This window comes from Anguilla anguilla, chromosome 15 (assembly GCF_013347855.1).
Source record: "Anguilla anguilla isolate fAngAng1 chromosome 15, fAngAng1.pri, whole genome shotgun sequence".
Taxonomy (NCBI): Eukaryota; Metazoa; Chordata; class Actinopteri; order Anguilliformes; family Anguillidae; genus Anguilla; species Anguilla anguilla.
In genome coordinates, this window is record NC_049215.1 from 17,862,133 (window position 1) to 17,881,260 (window position 19,128).

Sequence of the window (19,128 nt, forward strand, 5' to 3'; positions counted from 1 at the left end):
TTTTATTTTTACATGAATCTGCTCAATTCTAATATTACATTGCACAAATGTGTGGATGTTTTTAAATTGTTTGTTAGTTTTTGTATCAGTTTTATAAACTGATTACAGAGAAAGGCATTGTTGCAGATCGGTTTATGCAGATATCTGTTACTATATAAACAATCTGTCATGGCTTAAAGCTAAAAAGGAAAAACCACAATGCTTACCGCAATAAAGATCTGTCAATTTCTGCACAGTGAAGTATGGCTCCTTGAGTTATTCATATTTCTGATATACCTCCTACCCCTTCTTATCATTTGACAGTACTATTGCTCAAGGTTCAGTTAAATAAATCTTAAATTCCTTTACTGGAAAACGTTCCACCTTGTTCATTATAGTGCATATTTAAGATATAAAAGTAATTGCAGTATCGTAGAAATATCCTTAAAATGTGTGAGTGTGTGCATGTGTGTGATAGTAGAAGCACCCTAAACAATCAGAAGTGTGAGGCATTCCAGCAGCCAGGTTCCTGCTAACTGCCTGGTGACTGAAGCCAAGCAGAGCTGGGCTTGGTTAGGGCTGAAGCTAAGCAGGTATAAACATGAAACTGAATAAAGAAATAATGAAACATATATTATAAAATAAATTAAATATACACTGGGAAAAGAAGGAAACATACATCATAAACAAAACTAAAATTAGACTGTAGAAGTAATGAAACACAATAGATTTGAAATATATGATCGGTGTACTGTAAAAGGAATGCAAGGAATCTTGGTCACCACTGGAAAAAAAATGTCATCTGAATTAAAGCCTTATGAGCAAGTTCTCGTGAGAGCATAGGCTGTGCTTGGGAAAGGCAGAAAAGCTCCAGGCACTAGGTGGGAATGGTTTTGGTGTTATTTTACCTTGCCAGTATGTCAGCAGAAAATTCACTGTGAATATAATCGTTTGAAATCCTTTAGATTTTCTTCTCCTCCATCAGATTTTGATCCCTGGCTTTTTATTTTTATTTTTATTATATCGGAACAGTGTGTGAGTTGATCTCATAACTAAACAGCAATGGCATGTTCAGACCTGAGGGAGAATGGGGGTCTAAGGGGCAGGTAAGAATGACAGTAGGGCCTGCCTCACTCCTTAAAGGGAAAAATCATAGCCAAGTAACGCGCATTTTATTTTTATTTTTTTAACATTAGAAAGAAGGCTACTAAATATTTCTGGGGTTTTACTGATTTAATGAAGCCAACAATATAATGTGGCTGGGGCTGTGATATGAATCAACCCGTCCAGCTCTTATCTGTAGGGAACCAATCACACAGTTTGATGGAAGAACTGTAAACACATCTAAAAACAGATTTAACAAACTGTGTTCAACAAACTGTGTGCTTAGTTCCCTACATATAAGCAGTGGAATAGGGGTTACATTAATACTACAAATGAATTATTTGTATTATACACTGTAAATAAATTAGGTTAATAGAACTAAAGCACTAATTTTTAGATTTTCTTCAGTACATTCTGTTAACCTAATTTATATACAGTGTATAATACAAATACTCAATTTTTAGTATTAATGTAATTCCTAATTTACTGCTATGGCATAAAGGGAACTTACTCTGGAGTAAACCCAAATATACAGAGAATGGGAAATCTAAAATATGTCTTATTTGGTTCCAGCTTCAGAATTGCTTACTTTTTGATTGATTGACTTTGTGATTTATTGACTGTAGCCTTTCCTTGTAAATACAACAGAGCAATGAAATGGAAAACTGTGGGATTGCTGGCTCTCTGGTTCCAAAACCTCTCTTCTTAGGCAGTTCACTACACTCAGCATCAAGGGGTGTTATTTTAAAGGTCGCCAATTTCATGTGAAACAATCACATTCCGCTGAAAACAAATACATTAATGCCAACCAATGACCATGAAAACAACACCAAACCTACAAGGCCCCTGAAACTCCCCTCTCCCCCCTACTGGCAAACATTGGAAGCGGTTGGGGACAGCCACCGGACCGGAGAACAGAAAATGCCACTCCTTCCTCATACATAATCTTCCCAAAGTGTCCTATTCTCTGGCCAAGACACTACACATACACAGTATTATGCTTTACTGCTACTTTGGAATATTTAAAGTTCCTACATATTGAGGACAAAGTTAATGATTCCTCTTGAATTCCAAATCACTGCAACTTTGAGATTGCTGGTGTCTCCACAAGGGGGAGGCATTGCTTTATTTCTAAATTAATTTCTATTCTATCGCTACCCAACTAAGGCCGGAATTCGATGATACATTTCCAGCCTACCCAGATGATACAATTTAATTATTAGTGAACTATCGGCCCCACAGAAATTACCCAACAGAAAAGCATGGATTTTGAATTTGTGGAGAGAACCCATTTTTGTGCACATTCCTCTGGTCTGGGGCTTGCTAAAGGAAAATGCATGCTAAGGGCTTAGGGGAATATTCAATGGGAGAAGGAAGACCAGGAACATTGATTAATCACTATCAGTATATCAGACATACTAAAAGAGAAATACCTACTAGGGGATTACTGATTACAAGCTGATTACTGATTTTTCCAACAACATACAGTTCCCCCAGGTAAGGCAGGAGAGTCAAGCATGCAGTAGTGCCAGCTGTGCAGTAGTGCCAGATGCATCACAGAGCCAGGTGTACAATAGTGCCAGGTGTGCAGTAGCGCCAGGTGTACAACAGTGCCAGGTGTGCAGTAGTGCCAGGTGTACCACAGTACCAGGTGTGCAGTAGTGGCAGGGGTACCACAGAGCCAGGTTTGCAGTAGTGCCAGGTGTACAACAGTGCCAGGTGTGCAGTAGTGGCAGGGGTACCACAGAGCCAGGTTTGCAGTAGTGCCAGGTGTACAACAGTGCCAGGTGTGCAGTAGTGCCAGGGCACAGTGGCTGGTGCACAGGAAGGAAGAACATTGGTGCACGGGCGCTTTATACCAAACAATATATTTTATTTGCCTTCCAACAGCACAGCCCTGGGAAGTGGTTCTGTACCAAAGTCAATGGAGTTACACATGACAAGTTTACACAGGAGGGGGAGGGAGATAACAAAACAACCATTATTCTCCTTTGTTTTTAGTTTTTGTGTCACCTTTTTGCTTTTTATAAAAAGATTTGAGATTTGACCTCGAAATCCAGACCACGTTTGGTCGCGTTGCACACCTGGGGAGCAGACTTGAGTATGATACACAGTAAAATATGAAAATAATAAAAGACAAATAGTAATATTTGTTGTCCAAACAAACCAAACATTTTTGAACCTGGAAACACAGCTGGCTGTCTAATAGATATGGAAAACTGACCGACACCCTGTAAGCCCTCGTCCCCTCAAAAGAAAATTAAACAACCAAGCCAGTGAACACACAATGGTGTGTACCAGAATCCCACTGCCATTTAATGGATCCATAGTGTTTTTCTCTAGAATACAAGAGCAAAGACACATTTCTTCCTTTAGTTAATCAATTTTTGTGCTTTTTTTGATAATACTATTATCTGTATGAGGTCATAGTTTGGTGTGTTACACACTGGAGCAACAAAGGAAGAAAAAAAAACAAAATGGAGCTCATCCATAGTAAACACACTCCTCCCCTCACTCCAAAATGAAGATGGAAAACCAAAAGAACAGCCACTGCTAAAATCCCTTTTACAATACAATTACACAAAGTACACAAATACAAAGAGTTTTTATTTCTGGAGGGAACAGACCGAGATGCAAACATACATCAGAAATGGTGCAAATTGTGACAAAATGAAGACTGCCATTTCATTTTTTTCAAGATTTCTGCCTTTTGATTAATCCTTTCTTTAAAAAATAAAGAAAATGAAAAGACCTGGGGACTGTGCCCCTTGAAGCAATCCTTTATTTCAATATTCATGTTTTTTAAAGTCAGCTCCAGAGTATGAAGAAAATTGATCAAAAATATTCTAGTTCTGAACGAATTATGTAGATTTATCCCATTCCTTCTGGAGTTTCTGAAATGAAATAACCCAAAGATGTTCTGAAAAAGAACCTTATTTGTTCTGTATACATCCAGACTGTGGGTCAGACCCAGGTTGCAGTGCACACAGGGCGTTTCGGAGAGTCTAATATTCCTCCCAGTATTTCTGTACTTTCCACTTAATGCTCGTCTTTGTGTACTTTGTAATTTTGCATTTCTGTCTCATTTTGTTTAGCAGCTCAGAACATCAGGTTCCCTGGGTTTGCGGATCCAGGGTTGAAGCCCATGCCCACATCCCCCGCCAAACCGCGGGGCCTCATCTGGGGCGGCATCATCATAGTCTGCTGGGGGCCGCCCATCCCGTGCAGCGACATCATCATGTTGGGCGAGCCCAGGGGCCCCGGGTGGCTGTACAGCGGGCCCCTCTCCTTGCCCTGCATCATCCCGGGCCCGCCCATCATGCCGTGTTGCCCCGGCGACAACATCCGGTGCTGAGGTCCCATCATGCCCTGGGGCATGAAGCCCTGCGGTCGCATGCCGTGTGGCCCCTGGTTACCCATGGGCATGTCCTGGGGGCCCATGTGCCCGGGGCCCGGCATGGGGAGCCCCATCCTGGGGTTGCCCTCTCCCATCATGCCCTGCATCTGGAGGAAGCCCGGGGGCCCAGAGGGATGCGGGGGCTTGCCTCCAGAGGCTTCTCCCCGGGGGAAGTAGGACAGGGTCTGGCTGGGCTTTTCGGACGGGATGATCCGGGACAGGTCGAACTCGGGAATGCCCGAGGCTCCGGGCCGGATCACCTCGTGCAGGTCGCTGTCGCTGAACACAGCGGGCATGTTGCTGAACGGTTCAGGCCCGCCCGGCTCTCCGCTGCCCAGCCGGCCCATCGGAACCCCCTCCCCGGGGTACCCCATGCCATGGGGGAACCCCCCTTGGGGCCCTGGGCCATTGTGGGGGAAGGGGACCTGCTGGGGGGGCGATTGCCCATGAGGGAAGCCCTGCTGCCTCTGGGGGAACCCCATGCGCCCCTGGGGCATCATCTGGTGGCCGGCCATTCCGGGGTCCTGGGAACCGGGGGGTATCATCATGCCGTGGGGCATCATGGGGGACCCCATGGGGTTGGGCGAGGGCAGCTGGACGGGCATGGCGTGGGACAGAGGCTGTCCCATGCTGTTCATGCCCATGGGGCTGAGGGCTGGGTTCAGCCCTGTCATGCGGGGGTGTCCAGGGTGGTGATTCCCTCCCATACCTGCAGGGGGCAGAAAAAGACAGGACAATTTATAGAGCACACCCAGGAAGGAACACCAGGGAGCTTTTTAATTTCAGTTCTGCTACCATTAGCAAAAACAGCAAGCCTTTGTTCCACAGAAAGAGATGCCAAAATACCAAATAATCATGTTGCAGTGTGCTTATAATGCAAATATTCTGTTTAATATAAAGTAAATTTGTAGTGAGCTGGTATGTAGTTCTAAAGCACTGGTGTCAAACAGGGCCGCAGTGTCTGCTTGTTTTTGAGGTGTTCTTGATGTTTCATTTAAGTCACTGATTGGCTAAGGAATCCGCACACCTTGTTCACATCTGTGTGCGTTTGCTTCATAGTATAAATGTACATAAGTTTGAGTGTTCGTATTCGCACCAGGCATGCAATTATTTATGGGGAAGTCTGTGTGCGTGTGTATGTGTGTTTGCACATGCGCCCTTCCTACCAGGCATGCTGTTATTTGGAAGGTTCGGGGAGCGAGCGGGTGGAGAGTCATCGTCAGAACTGGCTACAGTCTTGATGGCATCATGGTAGAGGGGCGTGGAGCTGGGCATGGCAAACTTGGACATACGGGACATCATGATGGAGAGGGGGTTCTGGGATAGCGTGGGCTCAGGTGGGAGGTTGTATGGGCTGCCAGATGGAAGACTTCCTGGAAGATTGATGGAGCCAGGCTGGCTAGAGGAGTTAGAAGAGGGAGCTGGAAGAGGCCCATTACCACCTGGAGAGAGGGAGGAGAAAGTTTACTCAACTGAGGCATCCAATTTACTGGAACTTCACACATTCAGAAACCTGGAGAGCCCAGTGGATAATGAGGCATCTTCAAATATAATTACTAGAACCTCAACATTTTATCGAACAGGTCTAGTATAACAAACAGGAACACTACAGCCTTCCATGAAGCCCTATTAGAGCCGAGGGACTAAACAGTGTAGAGTTTCTTGTCTGCTTAGTAAATCTACAGCTTAAATGACTGAAAATCAGGAAGTACTACACAATCCACTGGAAAGTTTTCTGGCCTTCAAGGAAAGAGTAAACATTACTGAAGATACAAACCTGGTAGTTAAACGTTCCGCTGCTCTAACAGCCTGCATCACACTGAAACTTCTGGCTCATGTACATTGCTTTTTTCTTATAAATCTGTAGCTCTTTCAAAGTCAACCTCACAGAACGTAGATTTGTACCAGGAATTACGGTCAGAGGAAACCAAAATGTAGCTTTTTAGCCATGCACTCTAGCGGTGCCATTGTAAACAGGAGCCACGAACTTAATTTGCAAAGAGCATCATACCTACAATGAATTACGGTGGAGTTTTTCCGATGTTCTATCTGTTCAGGGCGTCTTGTTTAAGTCAATGGAATCATGAACTCCAGCAAGTACCAAGACTTTTTTGCCAAAAACCTGGTTTCCTGTCAGGAAGCTCAAACTGCAAATCATTCAAAAACACAATGACCCCTAGCATACCTCAAAAGCAACCACATACTGTTAACTAGCCACAAAATTGCTTTTGCAAAGGCCATCGCAATCTCCAAACCCAAAACTAAACAAATATTTGTGGTTTGAATTGAAGAGAGCAGGGGAGAATCTTTTTCTTTCTGGAGAAATGCTCAAAAATCCTCCGTAATATCCACAAACCTTGGTACTGAAGTACTGAAACTGAGTGTGAATATCTGTGACAGTTTGGGGAAAAAATGTTTTGATCATGTTTATAAAGGGTGTGAATAATTTTGGAGGGCACTGCATGGAAGCATACAGCTGCAGGAGTATTCGGATGACAGTCTTCATCCATATTCCTTATACACATGTATTTCGTGGGGTTGCCTTTAGATGATGAAATGACTATATAATCACATGGAGGCGCCATTGCCCTACTACAGGAAAATCAGGGCCGAACCCAACCAGAAAAGATTTGTATGGACACATTTATATGGATAAAGAATAGCTTGATGTACCATCTCTCAAGGATGGAAAAATGTGCATGAAAAACAATCAATAAATGAGAAAAAAGGGAACGAGGAGGGAGCTCAGACTGTGCTGTGATAGCATACAAATGGGGGCACTGCTAATGTGTGTCTGCACCATCCAACATCCATACATTTATCAAATAGTTTCTCTTTGTTAGTGTGTTTGTTACATTTTCTCTTCCAACAGCACCTCCATCTGAAATACTAATATTGACACAATTCCCAGTATTTTAAATAAAAGTCCTGAATGAAAACGGACTGAATTAGCTACAAACTGATCCACCATGGCATAAGGAAGCTCTGTGCTTACATTCAATATAAAGTATAAAATATCCAGGTGAGCTGGTAACGTAGCTCCTCAAAAGCATCCACCCTGTTCCTCTGGTTAATAGAACCCTTTTTCATCCAGGAAAAGCTCAAAACACCCACATACCTCAAACTGTTGGCGAATCTGTGATGAGCTAACCCCACCTTGAGATTTTCAAGTGATTAGTCAATGACAAGCATGTTAAAGATTAGCTTAGACTCTGAGGAAAGATAAGGTAATTAAGTTAACCATGTAACCATGGGGGACAGGCTGGGTGGATGACGGCTGGTACCTTGCTCCATGTTGGCCATCATGTTGGGCGAGGTCATGCTGTGGGGGGGCTTGCTGTTCTGAGGGATGCCAGGGCTCTGCATGGGCGGTTTGGGAGAAGAGGACCAGCCAGGGGAAGGGGCAGGGAGAGAGGGAGATTTCAGGTGGACGGGGGAGGCGCCGGCTGAGCCCATCATGGGTGGCGACTTGATGGAGGCGGCCGGAGGGGCGGGGGGGACAGGGGGCCCGGTGAGCATGCCTGCCAGCTGGGACGGCGTCTGAGGGGACTTGAGGTTTCCAGAGGGGGACCCCAGCATGGGTGACTGGCGCAGCGAGGGGGACTTGAGCGGGTTCACAGGACCAGCCTGCCCGCTCAGGTCCGAGGGCTTGCGCCCCGGGCCGCGCTGGGCCGGGGGGGGCCCCGCACTGAGGCCAGGGTTGCCTGGGGGCTGGTTGGGAGGCAGAGGCTGCAGGTGGCTCAGCCGGCCACTGCCCCCCATGTTAGTTCTTTGCTCGGGACCGAAGGGCTGCTCGCCCCGGGGGCCCCTCATGTTCCCTGGCCCCAGGGGCCCATGCGGAATGCCCTGGAACTGTCTGTTTGGCCCCATGTTGAAGTCCCCTGGCTGGGGCTGGTCAGGGAATGGGGGCCCCTGCAGCATCTTCTGCTGGGGTCCCATGTTTGCAGGCAGGGGCCCCCCTCCCTGCCTCATCTTTATCATCTCCTCGGGACTCATGGGCGGTTCCCGCAGCTTGCTGCCCATCATGGGCTGGCCGGGCCCCACGTTGATGCCAAGGTGCATGTCCTTCATGTTCCCAGGGCCCATGACAAACTCGGGCCCCAAGTCCCGCACCAGCCCCTTCACAAGCTCCATGCGGGAGGGGCTGATGGGGCCATCCCCCGCCACCATGCGCAGGTCCACACCTCTTTGGTTTCCCATCATCCTGTTCATCTCCATGGCCATGCCAGGAGGGATGCCCATAGGCTGTTTCTCGCCCATTCCCTGCTGGAACATGGCTTCCTGCACAGCCTGCGGATTCAGGAACCTTTCCCCCCGCCCCCCAGGACCTCCAAATACCTGCCCTGGGGGAAAACCCCGCCCGTCACCCATCTTGGGCATGTCATCTGGCCAGGGCAAGCCTGGCCGGGACATGGGGTTGGGGCCTGCGTCCATGTCGGGGTTCATCATGGGGAACCCTGGCATCCTCTGCATGTGATGAGGAGGGTGCATGCCCCGGGGGCCCATGTTCATCTGCTCGGGAAAGGGTTCGGGTCCCCCAGGGCCCCAGACCTCGCCAGGGTTCATTTGGTAAGGGGGAGGGGGGCCACGCATGAGGCCCCGGGGCCCGTGCTGGTGCAGCATCATGTCAGGCAGGGGCCGGTGCTGAAGCTGCTCCTGCTTCCTCTTCTTCTCCTCGTAGAACTCCTGCTGCAGCTTCAGCCAGGCTATTTGCTCAGGGCTCATGTGATCTCCGGGCTCCAGCCCCGGCCCGGGAGGCAGGGACCCCAGCTCGTCCGGGGAGAAGGGCATGTCCCTGGGGCCAGGGGGGCCGAAGGGGGGCCCTTCTGGCCGGGAGCCGGGGCCCGGCTTGCCCAGGCTCTGGGACTGGGCCATCATGGCCTGCAGGGGCCCCTGGTCAGGCTTCTTGGGGCCCTCCATCATGCCAGGGTTGGGGGGTGGGGCCAGGGGTGGGGCTGCGTCCTTGTCGTCAGGGAAGAGCATGCGCTGGATGTCCCGCAGCGTCTGCAGGGAGCGCTCCCGGTGCTCCAGCTGCTCCTGGGACAGCCCCTCTGAGTTGTCCCCCATGCTGGAGATGATCTCATTGGCCAGCTGCTGGTGGTGCTGCGCAGTCATCCTGGGGTCTGCCCCCTTGGGCAAGCCACCCTCCAGGGAGGGGAAGCCAGGATGGGGTCCTGGCACGCTGGGCGTGTCCTCGGGCGGGGTGTTCCGGGGGCTGTCAGAGGTGGGGCCGTCCTGTGCCAGGGCCAGCTTGGCCCCCTGAGAGGGAGGCTGAGGTTGGGCGGGCCCAAGGGGCAGGGCTTTGGGGCCCAGCAGGTGGTTCTGCTGAGGGGGCGTGGCTGCCTGCTGCAGCGGCTTTGGTTCATCTCGCAGTGGTCCGACCTGATTTGCCAAAGAAACAGAAGAGAGGGGCATTCATCTTAGCAGCTCAACCTGGACACACGAGTAAAAACGTCATATCACAAGTGACAGGCAATATAACATTTGTACAGGTATTATACACAATTAAAACAGGAAAAAAAGAAAACTGGTTATTTGCTAAACAAATACAGAAATCAGCACAAAATAGGAATGTACAGAGCAACTTTTTAAAGTAACTCAAATAGTGGACTACATAATGAAATTAACACAGAACTGCTGCTTACAGCATTCACTGTGCTCAGCATCTGGTGGGTTTGACTGTGGAGTACATTAATTGTCCTCATTAATTTTGGGGTCCATTAATAAAAAAAACTGCATGGTGGGAGTGTTAGCCTAGAGCGCTGTGTTAAACAGCAATCATTTAATAAAGGCACGCAAGTACATGTTTATGGACTCGGCTTTACAAAAAAAAAGTGCTGATCATTGATCACACAGCATCTGGCAAGATAGGCAACATAAAACATGCATCTTGGCTTCTCTGTGTCGGTGTGTTTTTGTGTACGTGTGGTGTGTAAGTATGTGAGAGCACATGTGCCCGTCTATGCGGGTGTGCATGTGAGTTTCTGTGCCTTTTCCCAAGTGCATTTATGTGCACAGATGCAACTGTGCATGCGTGCATCTGTCTACATGTGTGTTTGTGTGTGCACATGCTACCTGTGTCTATCTATGCATGTGCGTATACGCATATGTGCCTGAGCTTTTGTCTGCCTATATGAGTTTTTGCATGCACATGTTTAGTTGTTTGTGTGTACATCACTATGTGTTTGTGCATGCATCTGGGTACGTGCATGTTTCTGCATGCACGTGTGTGTGGTTCGGAGCGAGGCCGGCCTCACCAGTGGGAGGTGGTGTTTGTCCGCCTTGCTGTGGGAGATGTTCTTCATATGGAAGGTGATGATGGTGTCGGCATGGCCAGTGAGGACCGCGTCTGCTGCCCTGGGGAGAGATGACCAATCAGACACTGGCATGACAGTAAGCAGGAGATTGTACTACAGGGTAAATGGCAGACCTTACAGTTTAAAAAAAGACCACTGCTCGCCCTGCACCCAGACAAAAACCACGGTAACGCAGAGGCAGGGTTGGCGTGAAGCTCTTAGATGCTAAATGCTGCACATAAACAACCAAGCACAGGTTTTAATGCATTCCTTGCGGCATCTCACTTTGATGTTGACTAGTGAGGAGAGCTGCATTATGCACTCACTGCACTGAACGCAAGTTACATTTTTATCATTTACAGTATCATTAATGCCAGCACAGACCTGGCTTGGTACGGCTAGCTTCACAGTATGAAGGTAGTGCTGCATGCACACTGGAAGAAATCCTTGGCCACCACGTAGATTCATGTACAGCTCACAAACAGCTGCTCCACATTTTAGCTGTCAGTTTGACTTAATCTGCTCCAGAGTAGGTTGTGAAACTTTATGTACCACGTTGTTTGATTTTATGTTTTTTCAGCACAGGAAGGGCACATATGTAAATCCATCTCAAAACAAACAGCATCAAGCAGAATAATGTATTAAAAGTCAAATATTGCACCACTTCTTGGCTTTTATTACAAAAAATATAATACAAATTGAAAATGTATTCTTTGTCATCTCTCCCTTCTTCACATTTTATGAAAATCTGGATGAATTATTGCTTCAACAATAATTTTGCCCTAGTTTAGCACTTTAAATTGCTCTTGCAAATATGATGCATGTGTTGCTAAAAATCTTTCCTTGCATATTACCTCACACCTCAGCTTAACATTTTAGCACATAAAATTCTACAAGTCACAATTCTTCTAGATACGGGCAGATATTAAGCAGTTTTCTAAATTTTGTGTGTTCAGCATTGGTTTTCACATTCTGTTTGGGGCATTTATACACTTACTGCACTGCTAAACATTAATGAGCCAAGATCTTTCATTTTAAGATGTTTCAGGAAAGCCCATGTTCATGAATGTTAAGCCATGTTAGACTTGATCAGGTTTGATACCAGTCTTGATGTAACTTGAGATTAATTTATCGCTCCAATAAACTGAAAGCAGGACCTTTGTCAGATTTACCCAACTCAAGCACATAACACCAACTTTGAATTATAAAAGGGAAACCATAATCTTTACAACTTCAACTTTTAATAACAAATAACTTAACTGCAATAATTCTGTTGACTGAGCAATTGACTGACCGGGCTTCTTCGAAACCAACTGTACTAAACATGACAGTTAAGTATTTAGAACAGTACAACTGATATAGAACTATGAGAAATATACCTCATGAACAAAGCTAAATATATAATTCTAAGAAATATTAATTTAAAGGAAAGTAAGTTGTTCAATATTACATCACATTTGTGCAGTTTATCTACCATTTAAAAGGCAATTGAATTAAATTTAATTCAGTTATATCGGTATAGATTTTAACAAACAGCAGTGCCTCAAACCACTTTAAAGATGCTTCAGGCACGGGCCCCAGCCCCCATGAACAAGCCAAGGGTGACGGTGCCAAGGGAAAATTCCCTCAAGGAAACGGGAAGAACACTGTGTGATCTTGGTGGAGAAGATGTGCGGATGACGTGTCAGACTGCCAATCAGAGAGCAGTTTACTGGGTACTGCTCCATGGCAATGAGCCTGTTTATTGTGATATAAAAGCAGGCCAACAGGAGAGAGGAGCTCAACTGCTGCACCTGCCAACCTGCCAGAACAATCAGCAGGCTGATGGATTAATGTCCCCGAGTGCTTTCAGAAAGCAGGGGGCTCACTCCCATTACGCACACAGAGTGGCTGGAAATACAAAATCACTTAAACGTCACACCACGAGTCCACGTCAAATTATCTCTGTCGAAACGCCTGTTGCCCCAGCCACTCCGAATCACAAACCAGACAGTTCTCTCTTGCGCACCCAAATGCAAGCCACCAACTGGGCAGGAGGAGAAAGGGCAAGGTACTGCAGCATACTCCCACCCAATTAGCAGAGACTATGCCTCATGGGCTGGACATACACATCCCTCAAGACATTGGGTCCTGCTGGAATGAGGGTTTGGTTGGGGTGACCCACCCCCCACCCCCCCCCAAACTCCGCCCCCCAGGAAACGTAACTTGAAACTAAATTCACATCTGTAAGCAGTTTCAAAGGTGGGGGAAAACATTTCCTTTACATTTCAGTTAAATATCCACTAAGCACTTGCCAATGAATTGTGATGTTAAAGAAGGCGAACAGGAAAAATATGTTTCAAATGTGTGTATTTGAAATGCTAGACCTCAGCAGGTCAAGCATTTTGTTTCCTTTTAACACATCTTCCATGTTCAAAGGGCCCTTCAAAAAAGAATGAGCATTTAACAGGCCTTTCTCTTTAACTGTGATTAAATAATTACCTGGGGCTGTTCAAGGTCTTGTACTGAACATATGTTGTGAATGAATACTTAAATAAGTCCATATATACCTGGCAAAAAACTGCTCTTTGCATTCCTAGGGACAATAAGCCAAACCACCAAACTCAGAGAGTAAAAGTGAAAAAAATGGATCTGTCCAAAAAGGATGGATATTATGAATGATGTGTTCCTACAGTGTATGACATAGACCTATCCTGTGTATGACATGCACAGTAAAAACCTTCCACCTTCCAACAGTACGAATAAGAAACTTTCAAAGCTCATATAGCATACAGGAAGAAACATGCAAAAACATTTTTTTAAAGATACAAAATTATAACTTCTTTTTTTTTTTTTTTTTTTTTAAATAAAAAAAACTAAGAGCGAGATCCCAAAACTTGGTCCACAGGACCAATTAAAGAATACAATCACACAGTTAAATCAATTCTGCTGGTTTCTTGATTCTAAGGAGATTGGCGGTGAATGACGGGAAGAAAAAACCCAGCAGGCCCTGTGGCCTCCAGGGTCAAGCTTGGTGACTCCTACTCATTCTAATCTAGAACATATTCACTTCCTCCACCACTGGAACAAGCAGGCATGAACACAGACAGAAAGGAATAATCAGCATCCCTACTTGTTGGCCATCTCTGTGGTGAAGACGTAAACAATTTTTGAGGGAGGCCTCTGATTAGTGGCGGGTTCAGAAACGGCATTGTGGGACGGTGTGGAAGACCGGCTGATTCCAGCACTGGAAGGAGGAAGAGAGCCAGAACCCTGGGGCTTCACATCGGTGGAGTTACAGTCTGAGCGAGGAGAGGAAAAGTACACTTACACAGTGTTACAGTCAACGAGAGGAGAAAGATAGCACCATTACATCACATATGCTACAATCAGATCACCACTGTATTACATATCACACAGAAGGCTTTGTTAAATATACAGATAAAATATAGACAATACAAGCAGAAAAGGGAGCAGTTGAAGTACATTTTTCCAACAAAATAGTAACGCTGAGAGCACTGCTATACCCCAGAGCATTGCTGCAGTGTACCCCAGGGCTGTTATACACTTTAACTAACAGCTACTATTTCAATCTAACTGGAGTTTGACATTTGTGCATATTTTATGGGGGGGGGGGGGGGGGGGGGGGGGTAGGGGGGGTGGGGAATCTTCCCAGTTTCCACAAATAACCCAAAACCAACAAGAAAGCAGTCAATTAAATAAAAACCTAATGAAGCTGAAACTAAAAGGCATCAGTAGTGTCCAGCAGTGTCCTCCCCACTTACTGAAAAAATGCGGGTCATCCTCCTCACTCTCGCCTCCTGAGCACCAGTCCGCCCCGCTGTAGGGCTGCCGTCGCTCGGCAACACACATCCGCTTCACTCTGGAGGAGTCTGGGAGAGAAAGACACAAGGGTCACACAGAGCCGGGGCCCATCCATGAACAGCAGCGCCCGTTCGTTAGCAGGTGCCTATTAGCGACACCAGGATGACACCAGGGTGCAATCTTTGCATTTTGCATCCTATATATGTAGTAGCTCTGCGCATCACCCACAGATTTTTCACATTTATGGCCGAGGAGTAATTTAATTAAGTATTTCATTTCAGACTAAAAGAAAACAACTTAATTTTTGCCAAAATAACTGCATTTGTGCCACTTTATTTCTACCTAAATTATGAATACCAATCTATTTTAGTATTATAAATGGTACAAGTGTCTTGCTTCATTTAAACCATTTTCCAAGCCTCCGTTCTGGAATTATAAACAGAACAACATAAATGGGTGAGGACTGGCCAGATTTGCCACCTGCATGAAGGGGTTAAATAGCCATCTTTCCTCCATCTTATGTGAGAGGAGAGCAGGGCACCAAAAAAGTTTTTCCACACAGAAGTGTGATGGCTTTCAAGTGGGAATGTTTTGACAAAAAAGTTTTGAAGTTTACAATTTGAGGGAAGAATTTAAAATATCTGAATGGCAGAAAAATCTAAATATGCAGAAAAGATTGCAGTCGATGAATGGTGCTCAAAATTCATCGACTTAGGCATCTCAATGAACTGAATGTGAACATGCAAGGCAAAGAAGATTAAATCTCATCTACTGACAAATTACAAGGTTTCCTCTGACAGGCGACACTCAAAAAATACTTCCCATGTCAAGTGCACACCCAAACAGCTCACTGTCTGGCCTTATCTCTCAGCATTTGGAAAACCTTAGAGGGAGGTTTAAACGTTTAACTTTCCAACTGTCTTATGCACAGTTTGAGCATGCATGTCGAGGGGTAGGGGGCTGCAGGGTGCTTATTTTTTATGTTCTTGAGAGTGGTGTGCCATGGCATTCTGTAAAATTTGGAGTGTGCCGCAGAAGGAAAAAGGTTGGGAAGCACAGAAGTAGTGTTTCACTGTTTCCCTGGAAACTCAATGGCAATCCCCATATGGATGCATGGAGGCTGCCTCTGAGCATCTCCTTAGTTACAAGAGAAAATACACTCACAGCCGGCACTGGCACAAACAGGCCCAGAGTGCAACCACCCTTTTAACCGTCAATCCTCTATAACTTGCACTGTGCTCTGCTGAGAGCAAACATTTTCATCAAATGACTGCATGATTGGCTCTTCCACTACCAAGCCGAATCAATTTTTGTTCAATCAAATGAATTTATGGGATAATGTCCTCCGGTGCACAAAATGACTATACCTTAGTGCCACAGCCGTAATCACCAACACCAGCAATCACCAACTGAAAGACTGTGAGTTCCTTATGACAATGTGGCCCTGTGACAAACAGCAATGGCTCTGGAGCTCCGCACAAAGCTAGCGCTGTGGAACACTCGCGCATTCCTTTGCAATTGTATTCCTTTGCAATAATCGCTATGCCAGTTTGGGTTGGCATGTATGAAAATGTCAGTGTGAGTCCGAAGGCTTGTAGACAGAGGCCTACAGCATGTACTCTCTGGAATGGTGACTCACCTTTCTGGTCAGGCTCATTGCAAGGCGTCCCTGTGTCCCTTGGCTCAAACGATTCCACAGAAGTACTCCTTTCTCTCTTGACTTTGCCTTTAGCACCACTGCCTGAATTAAGGCCTTTAGTCCCAGTTGCTGAATTCAGGCCTTTAGCCCCACTGGCTGAATTAAGGCCTTGCCCATTTTTTAGAGCCAGGTTGCCTCCTGTGGCTTGAGGTCCTTTGGGGGCATGGCTACCACTCAGCGTCTTGGAGTCGCAAGGCGAAGGCTGTGATTGGCTACCAGAGCCCCCTTGCTTCCCCTGATTGGGCAGTTTAGAGTCCATCTGGGCAGCACTGGAAGGGGACATCACAGGGGGTGACCGCACCATAGCCTCCTGCTTGGATTTTGGGCTGCTGTCAGAGTGGAAAGAGAAAATAATATGAGAAAGCACTTTATTGAAGGACCCTAAAAATGAACATAGCCCATGTACACTCAAAATCCTCCTGTCAACAGCAGAAGTTACCAAACACAAGTATGAATACAAAAATCACACATGCACCTTTACGCTGACACACACAAAAGTACAGAGGTCTTCACAACCAACATGCTTGGCATCACATTTTTTTTTGTCTCACACTTTGAAATGCAGGGTTTGATTGGCTGCATTATGTCCGGCAGTAAAAGACTAACCTCTGAGAGTTTTCCGACGGTGAGTTTCTCACTTTGGGATTGCTGGAATGCATTGAGGGAGATCCCAAGGAGGCAGAGGGTGGAGTCAGGTGGCTGGGCGGGGCTGTGGGCGGGGCCCTGGTGCGGGAGCTCCGGTCGGCCGGCGCGTCCTCGCTCTTCGTGCGCTCTTTCCTGGTGAAGTGTGCTGCCACTGCTGCTCTCTCCTCCTGCACCTCCAGCATTCTCCCCAGAGCTCACAGCCCGCGGGCACACTGCAAACACAAGGACAATCTTCACCCAGCGCAAATAAACCATGACACACACAGCAGTCTCAGTACATGGGACAGTTTGCTAGGTCATTGGCTTGGATTGTACTTCATTGATCGTGAGTGTGCTACGTCATCTCAAACTAACTGGGGTGTTTGTGAACTAGCAAAGCACTTTAGCTGTCCAGCTAACTAGCACACGACAGAGAATGGATCGCAAGTGAATTTCTTGACACCGGCCAAGACTCAAGGACAATCAAACTGTCTGACTGGCTGATCGCAGGGTATGACATAAAAAGTTAATTCCAGAATGTTTGTGAAACAGCTGTTGATTCTTTTGCTCCAAATAAAGTGGTGTACTTGAATGGTTTAGCTACTTCCTTTTGTGGTAAAAGAACAGCACAGAATTGTTTGAATTGAACACAGCACAAACGCAGCTTGGCTAGGTAATGTAAATAGGCCCTTTATAAAATAGGACAAAATGTATGTATCAGGGATGTGATCAGGATAACATGAAAAAGTCAAGCGACCGTGAAGGGGACTACGGTGTTCAGAAAAGCAGTATTTTCCAGATGGGAATTGTCAGAGAGAAAAATCAGCTGTAGGAAGTGATAGTATCTCAAAGCCATTGTGCTACAAACTAAATATTTTGGCAAAAATATTTTTTTAAAAGCTTGATCAGTAGCTAATTAGGTTACTACAGCAAGACGCAAACAGGCTGCTAGCTAGCTAGCTACAAATTAGTAGCAAACTACCTAGCAACCGCATTTCCCCATAGGCACAACGCCTGGCATGGATGTAGCCAGAATAAGGTCCAGAAAAATGAAACTGCTTAAGCTCATAAATTAAGACAATGCTCTGTTTGAGCTTCTCAACAGGTATAGAGGAGTGAGAAAGAGTGTGAACAGGTACTATTCATTTAAAATTAATTACCCCTGAACAAGCCACTAATAAGTGTTAGCTGTGATATGACCTTCATCCAGGATGCGAGAGAGTGAGAGATAAAGAAATTTGACATTTTATCTCACCATCCAGCCTCGCTGACAACAACGCATAAGGATAGTTACCATGGTAATGGCAGCTGTGTCTGAATGTGGATGCCAGGGAATGAGTCAGTGCAACAACCTGTCTCTCACACACAGACACACACACACTATACACAACTAACCCCAAGCACAGAGCATAAGCCTCTAACACCAGCCTCACTGACCAGACTTTTCTACGTTCTAATGGATATAAACCCTGTGACAATGTGTTTGAAGCACAAACTCCTGAACTGCAGGGAGAAGCAAAGCTGATTGCTTGTCAACAATGTAATACGATGAATCACAATTGGGGGGCAGTAAATTCAGAGCAGGTACACCAGTAGTCTGACTTAGAACATTGCCACTGAGAAAACAAATCAATTGGGGGCTGAGCTGCACTAATGTAACATTTATTAAGCCAAAATGTCATGCAGATTGTAGAAATAGAGGTATCATACAATGCCATTTCATACACAGGAACCCAACAACACAATCCATACCCGAAAACAGCCACAACTTCATGCAAGAAAATAGCTGGTATGTTCACTAAAGGAAATATGACATGGATAATGTTTCAGTAAAATTGCAGCAACATTGATTTAAGGTTTAGGCCTATCACAAAAGCAGTAAGTTCAGAAAACTGAAACGGTTATTCTAAATATTAGACCACTGTGTAAAAAAATAAAAGAGCTCAAATTGTTGCTCATTTGCCACAACGGTCCATGATGTGGTACTGCTCCAATTTTCCAATCAATATCTTTGCAATGACTGTCGTATTGTCCTTTTGCATTCAAACACTTCACTTGATCTTCTGTGACTGATAACAAAGGACAGATTACCAAATCCACTTTTGACCAATTTCATTGCAAATTAGATTTCAAACAGCAAACCATGGGCCACCATTTGGTAAATCAAACTTATGAATAGCTTTTGTGAGAACCAAACTAAGTGGCTACATTGACAGCAATTGACA

At 45.7% G+C, this 19,128-nt stretch overlaps 1 protein-coding gene across 7 annotated transcripts in view; it reads right to left on the reverse strand.

Annotated features, from left to right (window-relative positions):
- Window positions 1–2,934: 2,934 nt before the first annotated feature.
- LOC118214031 (B-cell CLL/lymphoma 9 protein-like) overlaps window positions 2,935–19,128 on the reverse strand; it is a 58,766-nt gene continuing 42,572 nt past the window's right edge. For all 7 annotated transcript variants that reach the window (XM_035393420.1, XM_035393424.1, XM_035393422.1 and 4 more), the window contains 8 exons: window positions 16,886–17,136; window positions 16,220–16,608; window positions 14,541–14,648; window positions 13,889–14,057; window positions 10,738–10,837; window positions 7,765–9,862; window positions 5,647–5,922; window positions 2,935–5,189 (listed from right to left, as the gene is read on the reverse strand). In XM_035393420.1, coding sequence (XP_035249311.1) covers window positions 4,183–5,189; window positions 5,647–5,922; window positions 7,765–9,862; window positions 10,738–10,837; window positions 13,889–14,057; window positions 14,541–14,648; window positions 16,220–16,608; window positions 16,886–17,106 — 4,368 coding nt within the window. In that variant the 5' untranslated portion in view covers window positions 17,107–17,136 and the 3' untranslated portion in view covers window positions 2,935–4,182. The remainder of the gene's footprint in view (window positions 5,190–5,646; window positions 5,923–7,764; window positions 9,863–10,737; window positions 10,838–13,888; window positions 14,058–14,540; window positions 14,649–16,219; window positions 16,609–16,885; window positions 17,137–19,128) is intronic.